The sequence below is a fragment of the Hyperolius riggenbachi genome, chromosome 8 (assembly GCF_040937935.1).
Source record: "Hyperolius riggenbachi isolate aHypRig1 chromosome 8, aHypRig1.pri, whole genome shotgun sequence".
NCBI classification, from domain to species: Eukaryota; Metazoa; Chordata; class Amphibia; order Anura; family Hyperoliidae; genus Hyperolius; species Hyperolius riggenbachi.
Window position 1 is genome coordinate 142,757,510 of NC_090653.1, and position 21,599 is coordinate 142,779,108.

General features: G+C 41.7%; 1 protein-coding gene across 9 annotated transcripts in view; it reads left to right on the plus strand.

Annotated features, from left to right (window-relative positions):
• Positions 1 to 21,599, plus strand: part of TENM1 (teneurin transmembrane protein 1) — a 1,180,670-nt gene that overhangs the window by 1,075,409 nt on the left and 83,662 nt on the right. For all 9 annotated transcript variants that reach the window (XM_068251163.1, XM_068251165.1, XM_068251162.1 and 6 more), the window contains one exon: positions 3,524 to 4,034. In XM_068251163.1, coding sequence (XP_068107264.1) covers positions 3,524 to 4,034 — 511 coding nt within the window. The remainder of the gene's footprint in view (positions 1 to 3,523; positions 4,035 to 21,599) is intronic.

Below are 21,599 nucleotides of genomic sequence, written 5' to 3' on the forward strand. Positions count from 1 at the left end.
ATAGTACAAAGTTTTCTTGTACTGCGCCTGCGCAGTAAGCTTCCGAAGACACGCGCAGGAGCAAGCAGATGCAGGGCCGCACAGCCGCAGTTGGATAGCTAGACCGGGGCCGGCGGTGGAGAACGGCGTATCGGAGGAGGACGGCATGGGGGGACATTACTGGTACAGAGGGCTGATAGAAGCCCCAGGTAAGTGACTGTTTTTATCTTTTACAACCCCCCACAGAACCCCTTTAAATGCAACAGCAACTCTCCTAAATAGAAACAAAACACTTTAATTTGACTGTGCAAGCAATCCTGATACCAGAGTGCTGAAAAGCGAACTTTTTTTTATTTTGTTGGGAGCTTAATGTACCAGATTCAGGCATGGTTGTTGTGCACACACACCCTGCAAGTGAAAATAAAAATATCAGACACCAGGACAGATGTATGTAGCATTGCTACCACACATACGATTAAGTATCTCTAGAGTTTATATTTAGCTTGCTTTAAGGTAGTACACAAAGCAATCTCTATGGTGTGGAGCATATGCTGCTATGGCATGCAGGTCGTGGGAGGCTGCTACCGCATGCAGGTTGTGGGAGGCTGCTATGGTGTGCATGTTGGCAAAAAGTGTGTGCTCATCATAATTCAACACACATACATAGAGCCGTGATATAGTAACAATATCCAGCATTGCAGAAAGTTGCCTTCATTGGTCCCTAAGCATCATATATATCTAGGTAAACTGTCAAGTGCTACAATGTAGAACAATAGAAAACACTTGGCACTCAAACTCGATCCGTATACAAGGGGGGCAGGTTCTGCACTTGCTTGTTAATTCGAGAATACTTCGCCTTTTCCACAACACTCAAACGTATGGCATATGGCTGAAGCTCCGGACGTGCACCGGTTTCAAATTCTGTGAATAACAGTCTAGCAACAGTCTGTCAAGTGCATAATGTGTTAAAAAAAAAGGCATAAATCCTAAATGCAAAGCTCCCTCTGCAAACTAGCCTGCATGCACACTTTCCTGGTGGGTCATATTTTTAATTTCACTTGCCCGATGGTCGTTTTGCTGGAAACAGTAAATTCGGGCGCCTGAGGCAAGTAGACAAAAAGGGCGCCGTCATTCACTCCCATAATAAATATCGTTTAATGGGCGCCCAACAGGAAAAAAGGGCGCCGGAGAAAAATAATGTTTTACAAGCGACGCCCGGGGACTTTTACTGTTTTATAACTGCTTCTCATGATTACACATTATTTAATGATTTATAATTTTTTTAACATTATTTTTAAACGAAAAACAGTACAATTTTTTTTCGAACGTTATTAATGCTTATCACAGGGGGGGTCTTAGGTTTAGGCACCACCAGGGGGGTATTAGGTTTAGGCACCACCAGGGGAGTCTTAAGGTTAGGCACCACCAGGGGGGTCTTAGGGTTAGGCACCACCAGGGGTGTCTTCCTGTTAAAATGGATTCAGAATAAAATAAATCTTAGCAAAATGTACCACCCAAAGAAAGCCTAAATGGTGGCAGAAAAAACAAGATATAGATAATTTCAGTGTGATAAGTTGTGATAAAGTTATTGGGGAATGAATGGGAGGTGAAAGTTGCTCGGATGCATAAGGTGAAACACTGTAGGCTGAAGTGGTTAATACAATTGCTTAATTTTCACAGTATTTATTTATAAATTATTTAGTCAGAGCAGTTTCTTTTCTCACACAGCTCTGCCTCTGCAGAGGAGTAGCTATGGGTGGGCAAGGGGGGACATATGTCCCCGGGCACAGCACTGTGAGGGCGCTCAGCATGGCCATTGCACACCCACGTGCATGAGAGGTGGCTCTGCAGGACTGGACTATGTTTCTGCACAGGAAGTTACTATCAACTCCTCAGTGTATAGTCTAGTAATCACTAGCTAAAATAATTTTATTCAGGTTCTGGTAAGGGGTTATATTTCCAGCAATAGGTGTTTATTGTCTACAATTATCCGACTGTTCACAAAGGCATTATCAGTTTGTCTTTCTTTATCACTGCCCCCCCCCTCCCCCCAGCATGGTCTGCACTGAGCAGCCAGAGCTTTGGAAGTTACATGCTGCAGAGCCAGAAGTTTAACATCACAAGCAGCCAGTCAGGAGTGGTGTATACAGTCCCTGACTGCTAGTTATATTACAGCAAATCTTAAAATTTAAAACACATACAAATAAGAAGTACATTTCTTCCTGAGTAAAATGAGCCATAAATTACTTTTCTCCTATGTTGCTGTCTATATTTTACCCTGGGAGAAATGTACTTCTTATTGTATGTGCTTTAAATTTTAAGATTTTCGCGACAGTTCCTCTTTCAACCACCTTAGCGGTATGGACGAGCTCAGCTCGTTCATTACCGCCGCGGTGCATATCTCAGCACCTTGTGGGTCTTTTTTTACATTTTTTTTTAAAACACGCAGCTAGCACTTTGCTAGCTGTGTGTTTAATTCGATCGCCATTGCTCACCGCCGCAACGCGCCGTGAAAGAGGGCCCCCCAGACCCTCAGTGCAGTCTGGCCAATCGGCGCCAGGCTGCACTATTGGGTGGATTGGGACTCCTCCTGACATCATGACATCGATGACGTTGATAACATCATTCCGATCGAGGGAAGCCCTAACAGGAAATCCTGTTCAGAACGGGATTTCGTGTTGGGTGTGATCGCCGGCAGCGATCGGAGGGGTGGGCGGGATGGCGCAGGGAGGGGGGAGTCATGTAGCTAGCGTTAGGCTAGCTGCATGATAGAAACAAAATAGGTTAAAAAAAAACACCCGCAGCCGAACGCCGCAAAAAACATAGAACGACAGGGTGGTTAACTAATACTGTCACTTGTGTGTGTCACAGGCTGCTGCCAATAACTTGCTTAGTCCGGGGGTGCAAATGTATTTGCAAAGGCAATTGCTCTGTGCAATGAATTACTTGTATAGGAGGATGGACATTTCTTTCAGCCTATACTCTAAACAGAATATTGTGGCCATGGCTACACAGTAATGTGATTTGATCTTTCTGTCAGTTTTGGAAATGTTTAGCTGTCTACAAATGAAATAGGAAAGATTATATTCAGTCTATATGTGTTTATATAGCGGGTTTTCTTTTAACAGAAGTTTCATTTCCCTTTTAACAAAATGGTAATGCATAAGCTAATGTCCTCCATTTCAGTAATACTTACAAACAAAGGCCTATTTGCATGCAGTTCTAGTAATGCATTGAAGAGATTGCTGTGTAGGGAAATACAGCAGATGTCCTGGCACTGTATACATAGCCGGAAAAAAAGCAAAACAATTTTTAAACCAGCGGGCTTTGAATCTTCAAAAATTGGTATAGCTGAGATAAATGTATAATAATGCTAATCTTTGCGGATTCACTCTAGAAATGATACAATTTGAAAATTAATGCTTTTAATGTATGCTGAACAAAAACATGCCATTTATTCTGTTTATTGAATGTTCCCCCATTAGAAATGAAGAAAATATGTTCAATTTACAGATTAATACATTGGATATTATTTGTCCCTTAGGTGACGGTGGATTTGCAAAAGATGCCAGATTAAAAGCGCCCTCGTCATTAGCTGTATCTCCAGATGGCACACTGTACATAGCTGATCTTGGCAATGTACGCATCCGAGCAGTCAGTAGGAACAAGCCACATCTGAATGCCATGAATATGTATGAGGTTGCCTCTCCGGCAGAGCAAGAATTGTATCAGTTCAGTACCAATGGGACCCATCTCCACACTTTAAATCTTATAACAAGAGACTTTATATACAATTTCACATATAATGGCGACGGGGATGTCATCTCTATCACCACCAGTAATGGCAACTCTGTACATGTGCGCAGGGATGCTGGAGGTATGCCACTGTGGTTGGTGGTCCCTGGAGGTCAGGTCTACTGGCTTACCATCAGCAGTAATGGTGTATTAAAGAGGATATCAGCTCAAGGATATAACCTAGCACTGATGACCTACCACGGCAATACAGGGCTGCTCGCCACCAAAAGCAACGAGAATGGCTGGACTACTGTTTATGAGTAAGTTAAACAAAACTCTGTCTCATGGCAGTGTATGGCAATTTAAATTGTATATAATGGTGGTAAATACAGGCAGTCCCCTTCCTAGAAACAGGTTCCATTCCACGAGAATGTTTGTAAGCTGAATTTGTTTATTTGAGTCCTGTGTTAAACATAGTGGTTAAAGAGAATCTGAAGGCAGAATAAAAAAAAAGATACTTTCCTACGGAGAGGGAAGGTTCTGGGTCCTATTGGGCCTTCCCATTCTTCTCTCATCCCCTCGTTTCCCCGCAGGCTCCTCCAGTTAAATTTCCACATAGGAGTTTTCAGAAGTCTTCAGGAAACCGAAGTGCTCCCGAAGATGGGCGGCTCTGTACTGTGCATGTGCGAGTGCGCGAGAGAGGGTGCTTGTGCATACGCCGTATGGACCGAGTGCTCCCAAAGACTTTCAAAGCCCACCCAAAGCGGAAGAGAGCAGTCTCTGACCAATCGGTCAAGGACTGCTAACGGGGGGGGGGGGGGCAGTGCAGGAACGACGGGACGAGGAGAGGAATGGGAAGGCTCTATAGGATCCAGGTTTTTTTTTTTGCTTCAGACTCCCTTTAAATTGTTTACTGTTAGACAAGTCTAGATTTGAACATATACATTACTATGGTTTTTTTGGTTGTTTTGAATGTGCTTTTAAATTGGTTTTAACCACTTATAATAGTTTATACAATACTGTAACACAAAAATAAGTAATAAAAAAAACAGTATTGCATATTTTGCTACATGAGGCAACTGTGTTTGTATTTCTGAAATGTTTTAACTAGAGTTGTTTCTAAGTAGAGGACTGTCTGTGTTCTCAAGTTTGTGTCCATAATTCCCACATGTACAAATATTTTGCAGGACCAAAGTGGTAATATAGTAATATAATTACATAAAAAATACTTACTGTAAGGCAAAAATGTGAACTTCTGACATGATTTAAAAGAAAAATCGTCTCCTTTTATCATTCTTACGCCAAGTATTATTAAAACTATTGCATCTAGTATGGTTCTGTAGCTTATCTTGTGTAACCAGACCTAGGCATACAATATTTTCCACTCAAGGGATACCACAATAAAATGAAAAGCAATGTGTTGGAAATCCATGGCTATCTCATCTAAAACACACTTTTGGTCATTGGCATTTGCCATTTTTTCTGCTATATTATTGCAGCTTGTAAATGACAGTTCTGTCTGATGCTGCAGCCTGACTCACCCTAGCTGTTTAAAGGGAAGATTTTGTTGGTTGTAGTGAGTTATCATGTTGCTTTTTTTGTTACTGTACATTTATTATGTAGACGATACACAACAGGGGTAGAGAGGTGCCCAGGTATGGATAAAATTAGGTTAAAACCCATAAAATATACTGTAGATAAGAGTGGTGGCCTGCCAAGGTAACAACAATCACATTCGACAAACAAGGTTTATTTTGCACAGGCAACACGTTTCACAGGAGCAAGCCTGCTTCCTCAGGCCAATACAAGTGCCAGGGCAGCTGCCTGTAGCTAATACTATTGAGCACTTTTATCCATAGCTGGGTGCCTTTTTACCCCTGTTGTGTGCTTCATACCCCTTTCCTGTAAGATTGGAGAGGTCCCCTTTGTTTACGCATGGTGGACACCATTACAATATTCAGTGGGTGTTTTGATCAAGAGAGCGAACTGCATCCAGTCCCATTGGAACTTCCTGAGTGGAGTTGGGTTAATTGTCTCCACCTGCCTCAAGTGGTTGGTTGCCCCTCCTGCAACCCACTTTTTTGGGTACGGTAGTTTTGTTTATTCTTTAATATTACATTTGAGGTATTAACATACTACATTATCTGGACTCTCGTCTTTGTGTCATTTTTACTTTTATCATGTAGATGTTGGGTAACTTTATCAGTATCCCTCTATTAAAAAGGAAAGAATAATAACCTGATCCAAATTCCCCTGTAATGCCAATGTGCAGTAATAGATTCAAATGCAATCTGCAGATGTGATTTTTTTTCCTTACCTGCACACGAATTGAAAGCAGCCTATTGATTTTAGTAGGCTGTCATTTCAGATCCAAATTTGCATGCAAGAAAAAGGAGCAATTTCCACTAGGTAGAACTGGGCCCTTTGGGCTCTTTTCCACCATGAAACGCATCACATTTCTTGCTAATTTCCAAGACTGCAATTGAGCTTCTAGACAAAGTATAAAAAGCTCAGTCACAACCAAAATGCGACAGGATGACAATTTCGTTCGGGAGAGCATTGTGCCACATTCGGACCGCACTAATGTAAATGGTCACTGCCGTTTCCGTTAGTTTAAACTGTACCTTGCATTTTGCGATGTTATTGAGCGGAGTCAGATAGCAAAATGCAGGATAATAGAAAAGGGCCCTTAAACTTTTTTTTTAAGTCTTGACACAAAATAATATTTAAAGTGATAACACGAACGACAATAGCATAGACAAAATTGACAGGATCCTAAACATCATGTTTTTTGCACAACCTGTACAGATAATCATTACAAACAAATGACTGTTCTCAAAGAAACATCTGCAATAGTCAACAGGTACTTTGGCCCACTCTTCCTAAGCAAATTGCTCCAGCTGTGTCAGGTTTGTCTACAGACTGAATCTTTTTGCTTCCTTTCATAGATGTTCATTAGAATTCAAATCACGTAGGACCAGTTCAAAGTACTCCAGTGTTTGGTCCTTAGTCATTCTTGGGTGCTTTTTGCTGTGGATTCAGGTCATTAACCTTTTGTGGGATGCATTTCTTGTGACTGAGAGAGCAGACACCCCACTTGTACATAAAAGGTAGTGTGTTCACATTCGCTAAAAAGGTTACATGAGTCAGAGTTTTCAGACATTGGTAGGCATTACCAGCCCCAGAATCTTGAGATTTTATTTTGATTTGCATAGAAACAAGATATCCCATGGCAGAAGCAGCACCAAACACAAAACATATCTGAACCTCCTCCATGTTTCTCTGTAGGTGTTGTTGTCTTTTCTTTTGAAAGTTTGATTTTCTTTTTTATCTGTACACATAGAGATGATGTGAACTAGTAAAAAGCTTTATCTCATCTGTCCAGAAATACCCTCAGAAACATGTGGCTTGCCAATCTGCATTTTAGTAAATTCCAGTTTGGCTTTTTTAAGTTTTATAGTAGGGATTTGCAATGTTTTGCATGTAAATTTGGTGGCATGTATGCTTGTATCACAATGGACCTGCAATGTAGGTATCAATGTAAGTCAATGGAAAGACAGAAAAATTGCATTTGTTATACCAAAATTGCATCTGATTTTCAAGTTAATTAAATACATTCTCATGTAAAGTATATTAATTGGTGTGCACGTCAACAAATTTGTCAACATCTGATAATTCTAGAGATAATTTTTAAGGTATTGAAGAGGAGAGGTACGTCAAGTTCATACGCATCCTCCCCCCCCCCCCCCATTCAATTAGTCATATGCCCACTATGTCCTAGTCATTGAAGCTTCTGCATACTATCTATCCCTCATTTTCCTCAACTTTGCCTCAAACCAATGAAACCTCTCAGGGTATGTTGACTTCTAAGCAGATCAGATGATTATTAAAGATCCAGGACCTTACTCAAAATGTGATCTCTGAAGGCCAGAAAAGAGGACTGGAGACACGTTTGTGAGCATAATGGGCTTGTTCGATGATTTCCCTCATACCTAATTGATGGGTTTGAGTGTACACCTTCATAAATCAAGATTACATTCTTAAGGTTCCTTAAGTAATACACTGGGAAGACCTTTGGATCCATGTTATGTGATACATTTAATTAACGGCAAGTTAATTGTTATGATAAACTAGCCAATTTACACAGTGACAGCTTAAACAATAACTGTTCTGTGACCAAAGGAGTTCACATTGCTTATTCACTGCTATGAATGTCTGCCTCTTTAAAAGCCAGAAGAAAATGATATATATAATATTATATTTGTTAGTGAGTTTGGGAATCCCCTTAGGTGGATGCAGTGTCTCCAGCTGAGTCCTCAATTTTTACAAATTAGAAAACAACTGCATTTTGTTTCGGTTCAACATGGCTTTATTGAAATATTAGTAACGTATGAGATTTATTCTTTCATTTTAGCCAGATAATAATAAAAGAGACCTAACGGAGGCAAAATCGCCAAACTGGCCATTGATAATGAAACTTTGAGAACAAACAAAGTTTTAAAGCACAATCATTATACCACAGAAATCAAGGGAGGCTTCATATTCATAGACCCATATTCAACTTGTTCTCCTAACTTTTCTTCTTGGTGATATTTTCACACCTTATCAATAAAATGCCTTTTAAGGTACCAGCAAGTCAGAAAAGACTCAGAATATTTTTGACAGTACCTTTTCATCTAATTTTTAGTACTTTTTCAGCTGCAGAGTGCCAAAAAGTTTTTTTAAACAGAAGAGGGAAAATGATTAGGTGAAAACGTAGTAGGAAAAGTGAACTGATTAAGTTTGAATACCATTACAGTTAGCTATTAATAATGGTGGCAATGCTTGCCTCACCGAAGCCCAGCATGTGCACAAGTGTTGATGGATCTATAAATGACAGTAACCCCTAGTGTATTGTGCTCCTCTTTACTCCGCCCCCTGAAAGCCACTCCAGTATGGGCCATGCCATTGTACATCCTCCCCTCCCCATAACAACAGCATGTATCAGTCATGTACTGCTACACAATGCTAATTCCCTGCTGTGTCAGACAATGTGACTTTATTACAGATGCATTACAGATTCTAACATATATATATATATATACATGTAGGAGAACTGTCTGCTGACTTAAATCAGTTCTAAAGCCTTGCCACACTTATCCACGCCCCTGTAAACTTCACTTGTGGATAAGGGGTGTAGATAAGGGTTCCTTGTTTTTTGTAGTTGCTCTACGCGCACAATCGCATGCAATCCCATCACCGCCCCATCGGTCCGGGTGACCCATAGTGAGTGATCACCGGCAAAAGCGACCTGCCTATGGGCATTCACTTAGTGAAAGTAAAAACAGATGCATACACATTATTTCCTTTTTACTGTTCAGTACACAAGATAGCTTGGGAAACATCTAGCAGCCACAAAGTAAAAAGACATGTTAAATACATTAAAATACATTTTTAAAAATCCCCCATTAGTTATTAACCCTTTCTACCCCTTCCCTATAGTTTACAAAGAAAAACACTTAAAAAAAAACAGCATTTAAAAAAACAGGGGCTCAAGGAGATTTTTTTTTAAATATGTATGTCATGAGGGTATATTACTGTTTTTTTTTTTTTTTTGCCAAATAAGGGCTAATTATTGATATAGTATAAAGAAATACAAAATGTAAAAAATACAACTTTACAGTATTTCCAAATAAAATATTGTCACCATACATTGTTCTAGGGGCACCATTTAGAGGTTGTAATAACTGGGACAAATGGGCAAATAAAATGTCTGGGTTTTACAGTAGCACATATTATTTTAAAACGATATTGGTGGAAAACTGAAAAACAATGATTTATTTTTTTCCCCTCTTATTCCTTATAAAATGCATAGAAAATAAATTAATTCTTCACAAAAAGTACCACACAAAGAAAGCCTGCCTAACTTGTGGTGCGAAAAAATGATCTATAAATCATGTGAAAATTGCTGTGGTTCTTAAGGGGCAATAACCTGTGGTAAAGAAGTAGTGAATTTTGCCTGGAGATGGGCTTACACATATACTGGTAAAATTATTTATATATGCAGATTTTGCTCCAAGTTTATAATTTACCTCCCACAAGTGCTTGCAAGTACTTATGTTAATGTATGGTAAAGTAATGTTCACATGTGTATAAGCTCCAAACCTCCATTTATAAAAAAAAACAAAAAACTCCTTACTACAGTGACTGTCTACTGTGGATTTCTATTTGGCTTCAGTGAGAACAGGAATTCCAGGGAGGCCCTGCACCTTAAACTGCCTATTTTGTGCTATCTATGATCACTTATTATTATGAATGTATATTCTGGGTACAAGTTTCTACAATGCAACATCAATTCATTTCACTTCAGGTTTTATATATACCTATGTACAGAGAAGGCTCCCAGTATAGAATATAGATTCTTCCCAGTATTTGGTTTGTCCTGTCATTCCTGCACTGTTTTCAGTGGAAGCTATTTGACCTGCTAGGTTGAACAAATCTTCAGCTTTCCTTAGGGAGTCTTTGGAACTACTTGCGTCCCTATGTAGTCACAAAGACAAAAGCATCCATACTGTGCATGCGCTAATTTGATCTTTGGAACTACTTGGGAATGCAAGTAGTTCCAAAGTCTGCCCGAGGAGTGCTGAAGATCAAGAGTGATATGCTGACATCAAACCAACAAATGTTAATTTGGATAATACCTTTAATGACTAGCTGTGCAAGAATAAGAAACTTGAACCAGGGATGGCGTAGGAATGAAGACAGGAACTGAGGACCAGGGAGGCTCAATGGTATCCAGAGTCTTCCCTCTAGATACATACTGTAACGATTGGTGTCAGCAATAACAAGGTTCTGATTATTTGGTGATCAGCAGTATCACCAATAATGCAGATACTATATCTGATTATATGGTGATCTGCAGAATCACCAATAATACAAATATAGCAACACAGAGAATATCGAGACCTTAGTCTCACTTTATTGTAATGAGTGTAGTCATTGGTGCAAAAGGTAAATACTGACAGATTTGACTATACCTCACCAGAGGAGCTGGTGGGCACTGTCAGTACAGCGAACACCTCACCAGTGACAAGGGCTCACTGGTGAGTAGAGAGGTCAGACTAATCGAGTCGGTAACAGACAGGCAGATACAGTACCAAATTGGAAGGCAGAGAAGTAACGGTTAACAGGCAGGAGTCGGCAGCAATATCAGATGGGCTAAAGTACAGAATCACTGAGCAGAGAGAGAAAACGATAATCAGGCAGTCGGCAATAAGATCAGATGGGCAAAGGTACAGAATCACTTGAGAGTAAGAATAGTCAGAAACAAGCCAGAGTCATAAACAGATAATAAACAGTATAATGCACAAATCCTATCACTGTGTGAAATCCCCGGTTTCCTCCTGGATCAAAGCACACCGGATCTATCTAAGGTCTGAGGGCTAACACGATGTATTCGCAACAACAGACAGCGAGCTACTGGCAGCTCGCTGTCTTTATGCTGGCAGGGGACTCCCAGGCATGCCCCCGCTAGCCCGGCCAATCAGGGGCGAGGAGCGCTCCCTGTGACATCAGCCGACCTGCAGGTCAGCTGACGCGTCTCCGAGACGCGTAAAGGTCTCGCCGCTGGCCGCGCGCGCATAGCTCTGATGCTGTGCGTGGGCGAGAGCCCCGTGCGCAGCGTGCGAGGCTGAGCAGCGGGGATGGCGGCGGCGGCCACACTGCTCTCCGTGACCGCCGTATCCCCGCCGCTCGTTACAGTACCCCCCCCCTTGAGGCATGGACTCCAAACACGTCTTACACGGTTTCTCAGGATGTAATTCATGAAACCTACATCTCAACTCCTCTGCATGAAGCCGATGGCCCGGTACCCACGACCTCTCTTCCGGCCCATACCCCTTCCAGTGGACCAGATATTGCACTGAATTCCGAACTCGACGAGAATCGAGACTCTCCTCAATCTCGTACTCAGGCTCCCCATCAATCACTACGGGGCGGGGGGGGAGGGAGAGGAATCCACATGCACAGCAGGTTTCAACAAAGACACATGAAAAGATCTCACACCTCTCATACTAGACGGCAGTGCAATCACATATGTCACATCATTGATCTTTCTGGAAACGGGGTGTGGGCCGATAAATCTGGGGCCTAATTTTGCCGAGGGTTGTTTCAGTGCCAGATGCCGGGTCGATACCCAAACCATGTCCCCTCGTAAAAAGTCCCATTCCACTGACCGTTTCTTATTTGCCTGTCTTTTCTGAGACTGGAAAGCTTTTTCCAAATTATTTTTGACCATACACCAAATTTTCTTAACCACTTCAGCCTTCAGTCGTTTTCACTTTATGCATCCGAGCAATGTTCACCTCCCATTCATTAACCTATAACTTTATCACTACTTATCAGAATGAACTGATCTTTATCTTGTTTTTTCCGCCACCAATTAGGTTTTCTTTGGGTGGTACATTTTGCAAAGAGCCACTTTACTGTAAATGCATTTTAACAGGAAGAATAAGAGAAAAACTGAAAAAATTCATTATTTCTCAGTTTTCAGCCATTATAGTTTTAAAATAATACATGCCTCCATAATTAAAACTCACGTATTGTATTTGCCCATATGTCCCGGTTATTACACCATTAAAATGATGTCCCTATAACAATGTATGGCGACAATATTTTATTTGGAAATAAAGGTGCATTTTTTCCGTTTTGATCACTATTTAAAGTTTAAAATAAAAAAGTATAGAAATATTTCATCTTTACATTGATATTTAAAAAGTTTAGACCCTTAGGTAAATATTTACATGTTTTTTTTTATTATTGTAATGTTTTTGTTTTTTTATATTAAACATTTTATTTGGGTATTTTTTGGGAGGGTGGGATGTAAACAGAACTTTTATAATGTAAATGTGTGTTAAGGTTTTTTTTTTTACTTTTAGTTGTAGTTTTACTTTTTGGCCACAAGATGGCGGCCATGAGTTTGTTTACATGACGTCACTCTAAGCGTAACATACGCTTAGAGGGACGTATAGGGGACGCAACAGCCAGAAAAAGCGGAGCTTCTGAGAGAAGCTGTCGCTTTTTCTGCGGGGGAGAGGAATCAGTGATCGGGCACCATAGCCCGATTTACTGATTTGTGGGCTAACGATCCGCGGCCGGGAGCGCGCATGCACGCGGGCGATCGGCCGCAGGAGCGCGCGGACGCGCACATGGCCTCCTGGGCGTAGCTAGTACGTCCAGGAGGCCAAGCCAAAGTAGTTAAAGGATCCCTGCCAATCCTCTAACGCAGGAAAAGGAGAGGACACTACAGGCAATGGAGAAAATTTGGGAGATCTCCCTGAGACAACCTGAAAAGGGGAAAATCCCGATGAGGCGCTTTTCAAGTTGTTGTGTGCAAATTCCGCGAATGGCAGAAACCTTGCCTATTCCAATTGGGTGTCCGCCACATAGCACCTAAGGAACTGCTCTAGAGCCTGAGTAACCCTTTCTGTTTTGCCATTGGTCTGTGGGTGGTAGCTGGATGAAAACGACAGGTTCATCCCCAAATGCTGGCAGAAGGCTCTCCAGAATTTGGATATGAACTGGACTCCCCTATCAGACGCCACATTCTCCAGAATACCGTGTAATCGGAAAATGTGTACAATAAAGAGGTCTGCCAGTTCCTGAGCAGAGGGGAGTCCATTCAGAGGGATAAAATGAGCCATCTTGCTGAACCTGTCGACTACCACCCAAATGACCGTCTTCCCCTCAGAGCTGGGGAATTCACCCACAAAGTCCATGGACAAGTGGGTCCAAGGTTCCTCGGGTACTGGTAAGGACTGGAGAGTACCCGCAGGAGCCTGCCTGGATGGTTTGCTTCTGGCACAGCCTGAGCAATCCCTCACAAATTCTCTACAGTCCAGGGCCAGACATGGCCACCAAACACACCTAGAAAGTAGATCCTGGGTTCTCACAATCCCAGGATGCCCTGAAATCTTATGCGCATGAAACAACTGCAAAATCTGCAACCGGAAGTGTAGAGGTACAAACAGAACCCCGTCAGGTTTCCCCTCGGGGACATCTTGTTGATAGGGGCCTAATGTACGTGACCAATCTTTCCAAGTGTAACGATCTGCTCAGCTATCTGCACGGGCAGACAGCTGTTTGTCCATTCCTTAAATCTGAGGGCTGCAGGTCTCTGGAAAAGAGACCTGTCTTCACTTTGCAAGTTTCAGACCTGCTCTGCTGCTGAGGAATTTGCATACATTTGTCATGCAAATTGCCTAGCTGCCTCCTTTGAAGGCTTGCAGTATAAATACCACACAAGTAGATTATCTTAGAGTAATTCCTGGGGAATGCACTAGGCATCCCTTCTAGTGCAGTCAGGTTGTATTATCTGTTTTGCCTTGTTCTGTCTCTCTGTCTCTATTGCCTTGTCGCCAGCGGTGGTCGACAGGGAATTGTTCTGTCTGTCTGGAAGTGTAGGCGAGAGCTGCGGTTGCTACTGGCTGCTCCATCTGTCTGCATTGCATTAGCCCTAGTGGTAGTGGCAGTGCTTCCTTCTGTATTCTGCCTTAGGGGTGCTAACCAGAGCAGCGGTTCCTACTGGTAGCCCCATCTGTTTGTCTGTTTGGATCACATTCGCTCTAGTGGAAGCAGGTCAGCTGACGCGTCTCCGAGATGCGTAAAGGTCTCGCCGCTGGCTGCACGCGCGCATAGCTCTGATGCTGTGCGCGGGCGAGAGCTCCGTGTGCGGCGTGCGAGGCTGAGCGGTGGGGATGGCGGCGGCAGCCACACTGCTCTCCGTGACCGCCGTATCCCCGCCGCTCGTTACACATACCGATTTCAGTCACGCCTATGTCATATGTATCCTACAGAGATGTCTGTGTCGTACGTCCCCTGGGAGCATGTGTCACATATTCCCTGCAGCGAAGCATATGTCACATATCCCTTGCAGTGAAGCATATGTCACATATCCCCTGCAGTGAAGCATGTGTCACATATCCCCTGCAGTGAAGCATGTGTCACATATCCCCTGCAGTGAAGCATGTGTCACATATCCCCTGCAGTGAAGCATATGTCACATATTCCCTGCAGTGAAGCATGTGTCACATACCCCCTGCAGCGAAGCATGTATCACATATCCCCTGCAGTGAAGCATGTATCACATATCCCCTGCAGTGAAGCATGCGTCACATATTCCCTGCAGTTAAGCATGTGTCACATATCTCGTGCAGTAATGTGTGTCACATCCCCCTTGTATGATGCCTGTGTCATATCCTCCCCGCAGAGATGTGTGTGTCATATGTCTCCTACAATGAAGAAGCATGTGTCACACATATCCCCTGCAGTGAAACATGTATCACATATCCCCTGCAGTGAAGCATGTGTCACATATTCCCTGCAGTAATGTGTGTCACATCCCTCTTGTATGATGCCTGTGTCATATCCTCCCTGCAGAGACGTGTGTGTCATACCTCCCCTACAATGAAGAAGCATGTGTCACATATCCCCTGCAGTAATGTGCGTCACGTACCCCCTGTAGTGATGCCTGTATCATATCCTCCCGGCAGAGATGTGTGTGCCATACGTCACATGCAGTGAAGCATGTGTTACATATCCCCTGCAGAAATGTGTGTCTCATACCCCCTGTAGTGATGCCCGTGTCATATCCTCCCTGCAGACATGTGTGTGTCACATGCACCCTGTAATGATGAAGTCAAAGTAGCAGAGAGAAGAGTGTAACTGTTTTCCCAGCGGGATCCCCACTTGACTTCTAAAGAATAACAGTCAAGAAATTATAAGATGCATGTATAAGATTTGTTCTTGATCTGGCATATCAAATGATCACTTTCTCTTCTGTAGTGACAGAGCTATGAAAGATCACTACACTGTATCCTAGATCTGAGCGAGTGAATGTGCTCATATACCATCTTTACCATTACATAAAGACACTGTGCTCTAATCTTTACACAAAGGAAAGGTTTGTGAGAGATCACATTAGCACCTTATATAAAATGCGTTACCAGAAGTTGAAGGTGTTATTGAAACTTGTTTGCAAAATTAATGTGACACGTTAGATGCACAAAAAGGCAATTGTATTATGCGCTGTAATAGTAATTGAAATTATATTAATTCCTGATGTATTTGAAAACCTCCTAAGACTTGTAAATTAGCACGGTATGATAAGACAACAGAAGGGTATGGCCATGCACCAGCACCACCCAATGATGAATGAATAAATGATTGCAGAGTGCTCGGGGTTCAGATGAAAACTATGACTACAACAACCATGTAAGAGCGCCGAAGCAAAGAATTATAAATAAATAATAAATAGCCTTACATGAATAGGTTGATAATCAGGCCCCTGAGTATGAAAAATTAACAATCCTTTATTATCCAATCATGGCGTTAAAAACAATTTAGCTCAATTTTTCATACTCGGGTGCCTTATTAATAGTAATTAATATTATGTTCATGTATGTATTATGTATTAATACTGTATTATTTGGACTTTAAGACTCCCTTTTTCTCCTCCAAAAGTGGGGGGGGGGGGGAGTCACTGCGTTTCATAGTCCAAATGCAGGGAGTTCCTGACTTGTGAACACCTGCCAATACGAACCTCCAACCCGCTGCAATGTTGGGGCCTCCCTGTACTATGCCCATGCAGAGGAGGACAAATGGGGACAAATGGAGGACACAAGGGGGCACAAAGGGGCATAGAGAAGGGCACAAGGGGGACACAAAGGGGCATGGAGGAGGACATAAGGAGGACAGAGGCGGACACATGGGGGGACACAGGAGGACACAAGGGGACAGAGGAGGACACAGGGAGTCAAGAAGGGGGCATAATCCACAAGATCCTCTTCACCATGGATGCACCAGGTTTAATATATATATATATATATATATATATATTTCCCCTGTTTTTTGTCATCTAAACCTAGGTGTGTCTTATGGTCAGGAGCGCCTTATAGTCCGAAAAATATGGTCATTCTTGGCATTGTTTTTTTTTTTTTTGCAAACTCTCAGCAGCGATAATACGCCATATCCCAAACAGAAATTGGCTTCATCAGCACCTTCCCTTGTTGGGTAAATAGTTGCATCATGGTTTGCCATATCTTTTTTTTAGTAATCTTATTTGAATTAGAAAAATATTAGAAATATAGTAAAACAATACAAAGTAATGACAGATTACTGTTCACTCAGACATCCCACCTACCACACCCCATACATACCTCATACATCCTCCATATACTTCCCCCCAAAAAACTCGGACACTTCTAGGTCCTCTCCTCCTCCTTACAAAAACAAAGAGGTATACGGAAGTCAGACAACACTCTTCTCCCAAATCCGTTTCATAACAACCCAACAAGTAGCCTTAGACCTTTCAGTCACATCATCTTCTCCTATCCAAACTCTATTATTTAGAAATGCTATAATATCCTTTTTCCATTCTCCAAGGGAGAGTGGTGCCAGATTTTTCCATTTTTTAATAATAAGCTTCCTAGCTAAGCTTACCCCCAAATCTACCAATAGTTCTTGGCATTGGTGCTCCTACAGGGGGGTTCTCTACTTGTAGTATTAGCACAGTATGAGAAAAGAGTAAAGTGTAGTAACCCTTATCAACCTACCAGGAGATGACATGAAGTGAGTGAATATACTAAACTAAAGCAGTCCAGGGAGAAATAAAAGTACTTTTAGTACTGTAGCAAGAAGGATATTACTCTTATCAGTAGGTACAGCTTCAGGGTTTTTTTTTTAATTAAGGTTGCTATGCAGGTGCTGGATCCAGTGGTTGGGCAGTCAGCCACCTGTGGCCCGTGCAGCCTGCCGTGGCAAAAAATGGTTGTGTCTATGCATCAGAAAGTGGATATGGTCATAAGTAGGGCTAAATGTACATTATTTTAGCTAAAGTGTAGTGTAAAGGCAGTTGGCATCCCCAGCAAAGCTTTGAATTAAACCCTCTCTCCTTTAATAATAATAAAAAAAAAATAATGCCCTAGTTACCATACATATGGTAGGCATTAGATTGGGAGCTCCTCTGAGGACAGTCAGTGACAAGACTATGTACTCTGTTAAGTGCTGTAGAAGATGTCAGGGCTTTATAAATACAATAATGATATTCTAGGACTTTAGATCAGCTATACTAGGAATTATAAAGGTCGTAAGCAAACAAATAATGTAGCAATCATAAGACCTCCACGTAATGACAAATACCGCAACTATGAGGCCTCCAAGTAATGACAAATGCAGCAATCATGAGGCCTCCAAATGATAAATGAATCCAGATGGCGTCGCTGAGGAATAACAGAGCCTCTCTGCCACTGCCGTCCTGCGTTAAGCGGTTGGCAAGAGGTTACTACCCAAATAAAATGTGCAGCAACAATATCACACTCTGTCCCCTATTAGCTTATAATTGTATTACTTACTGTAAAATCAACAGATATCCCCAGTGATATTTCAGTATGGTTACTTTTTGGGTCATTGTTAATAAATGTATATCTTACAAATCAAACTGTCGTGTGGATGGGTAGAGGGGTGCTTGCCTGAGATCAGAAGGCAACTTGATGATCAAATTTGCGGTGTGGTTTGGTGGATGAGCAGCGAACTCGACTTTGCATCTGGACTTATGAGTTTTAGAACCTGCATATTTACTAAAGCCAGCTTACAGGTTAACCATTTCGCAATTGAACCACACCACAAGAAATTTGCCCATTGCTATTCAGGTTCTGATTTCTCAGTCTCTGAATGGCTTGTTGTGAGCATGTGATCATGTCTCACTTTTACTTCCTATGGAAACTAGAAGAGGATCAATTCAATCATCACATGCTTCTGCATAGTGTTTTCCTCCTGTATTGAATAAACTGGAGAGCAAAGTGATTATTCCTGTTTTCTCATATACTGTATACAGTATAATCTTTGCTGGTGCAAAAGCATATATGAAAGTGATGTTTTCTAAATACTAATAATTACTATAATTTATGTGGCTAATAACATATGACAGCCACTGAAGATTACTTTTTTCTGAAACATATCAGCAGCATTATACTGAACATAAAACAGATAAAGATCTCTTTTGGATGGCTTTAGAGTCATAACTATCACAGGGGTAATGGAGGATTTCAAAAAGCAACCACAGGAGACATGCTGAATGTTGCAGGCAGCAAGGTTATTTGTCTTGTAGGATCGCCATGGCAACATTAGACCAGAAATACAGAGGATTTCTGTAGGTGGGGGAGGCACGGTTGCCTGTAATGGCTATTGATTCCGTGTTTAGGCTCCTAACTCACCTTATTTTGATCACTTTCAGCTGTGCAGTTTTTGCTATTTTGCAAAATTTAGGATTAGCTGGTTTGTTTTTTAATGTCCCAGGCCTTGACTTAGCTGACACATAATATGCCACCTCAAAAGTAATGTGACTAAAGAAAAATATAGAGCTTTTACATAGGTTTAGAGGAACATTACATCATCGCTATCTTACAATGTGAAAGAGCACCACCTTGCTAGGATATTCATTCTTATGAATGCAATTGCAACTCAGTATTGTACACAGCTTTTTAATTTAAGGGATTTTTTTTTTACTGAAAATCATGATTACCATTAAAAACGCACTGTGGTGCAATCACAATTTTTCTGCTTTACATAGAGAATTTAACATCATGATTTGTGCATCAGTCATTCTCACCACTCAATTGTGTTTGCATTTTCCCAACAATTCATAGAAAAGAAAATGTATGTATGCACTGCATTTGCATTTGGGAAAAAAATAAAAGCACATTAAAATCTGGAACAAAAAAGTAACCAATGACCATACTGTAGTCTGGTTAAAATCTGGAACATCTTCTTACCTCAGGAAGCAGTTATGGCAAACTCTATTCCTGAATTTAAAGAGGGCTTGGATACTTTCTTTGCATTGAAGGGCATCCACGGCTATAATTATTTGGTAATTCTTAATTATTTGGTAATTATTAATTCTCGGGAAGAGTTGATCCAGGAATTTAACTGCCATCTGAAGTCAGGAAGGAATTTTTCCCTTTTAAGGCTAATTGGCTCAGGCCTTGTAAGGTTTTTCACCTTCCCCTGGATCAACTGGGAAATGTGCAGGTTCAGGATGGTGTTTTTTTGTAGTATTCATTTTTTATTTATTTACTTTCTGGTTAGACTTGATGAACGGATGTCTTTTTTCAACCAAACTAACTATGCAACTATGTAACTATGTAATTAGTGGAAAAGGGGCACTGCAAACCCCATGATAAAATATAGAGATTAACAAAATTGTAATTAGAAATAAACCCAGAACATGACACTCTAATTCTCATCTTTAATCTGTCCTTAAGATTGGGTGTCTATTGTTTTGTGTTGATTATTTTTCTATAGGTTTAAGAATATATATATTTATATATTTTCATTTTTTCTTCAGCTAAGTATGGGCCAGTGCACACCAAAAACTTCTATTTCTGTTAAGCAAAATGGCCCTGGAAATGTTTATACAATTGTACTCACACATTGTATTTCATTTCTTGTTAGTCATGTACAGTACTTAGTAGGCAATAGCTCCTGGTAAATGCTGTGGGCCTGGCTGGCAAATGGGGCTGTTTTTGAACCTACAATACAACACAGAGCCCCATCACCACAGCACCACCCCTCTACATTGACAAACAAGAGTTCCCCGCCGTGGAAGACCCGTTTCCATTACATACGGTGTAATGTGGCTACATCGCGGTTGTCCTGAAACTAATGTACGGCAATGGAACAGTTTCCATTGCGTGCGGTGCGATCCGAGAATCTGCAGCATGCTCCATACACTTCTGCATCTCCCGATGCGGAAGTGACGCGAACAGCAGCAGATGTGATGCGGCGAGGTAGCCGCTTTTGCATCCATATGAGGGCCCGTTTCCACAATGAAGTGATGCAAGTGCGGCTACCTAGCCGCATCACATCACTTCCGCTGCCATTCGCGTCACTTCCGCATCGGGAGATGCGGAAGTGAATGGAGGGGATGGCGGGTGAATGCGGTTGTGCAAGAATCTGCAGCATGCTGCAGATTCTCAGATCGCTCCGCACCACTCTGCACGCAATGCACGCAATGGAAACTGTTCCATTGTCGTGTATTAGTTTCAGGACACCCGCGGTGAGATGCGGCTATGTAGCCACATCGCATCGCATGTAATGGAAACAGGCCCTGACAATGAAAAAGGGCCCTAATACTTGCCATGGAAAATCATTGGAAGTCTCTGGTATCTCTTGTACTGATAGTCAACCATAGCTAAGCTGCACATGCTAAAGAAATACCCGCACAGCCACTATTAAGCTTATTATTATTATTATTACTGTTAGTATTATTGATTAATATAGTGCCAGCATCTTCCGTGAAGCGTATACACATATAAGTTGGCAGACACAGTCATACAATCTTTCCCAACCCAGTCTGCAGTCCAAGTAGTCATCTTGTTTGGACTGAAGGGTGACTGTAGGCCTTTAACCCTTTTAGTTCCATCTGCCATCCGCTAGGGATTGGCAGCTGGAAAGTGGAATAATCCCCAATCAGGAAGACAACGTGCGGCGCGCTTAGCCGAAAAATGGGGCTACATTGTGCGGCTGCGCTGAAAAATGGGTGTGGTCAGGTCATGGACCAAAATGTGGGTGTGGTCACGGGTGGAGACAAATTTACATGACCTTACCAATGGTGGGACATTAGATTAGGACAGTGGTGGCGAACCTTTTGGAGGCCGAGTGCCCAAACTGCAACCCAAAAGTCACTTATCTATCGCAAACTGGCAACAGCAATTTAAACTAAATACAAACATTTTAACTCATACGTGAACATTATGGAAAATCCAAGTTGAAAATAAACTGTGAAGATAAACAATTTCATCCATCCTACTCCTAAAAAATGTATTGTTTTAGAAACCCCCTCCCCCCAGTTT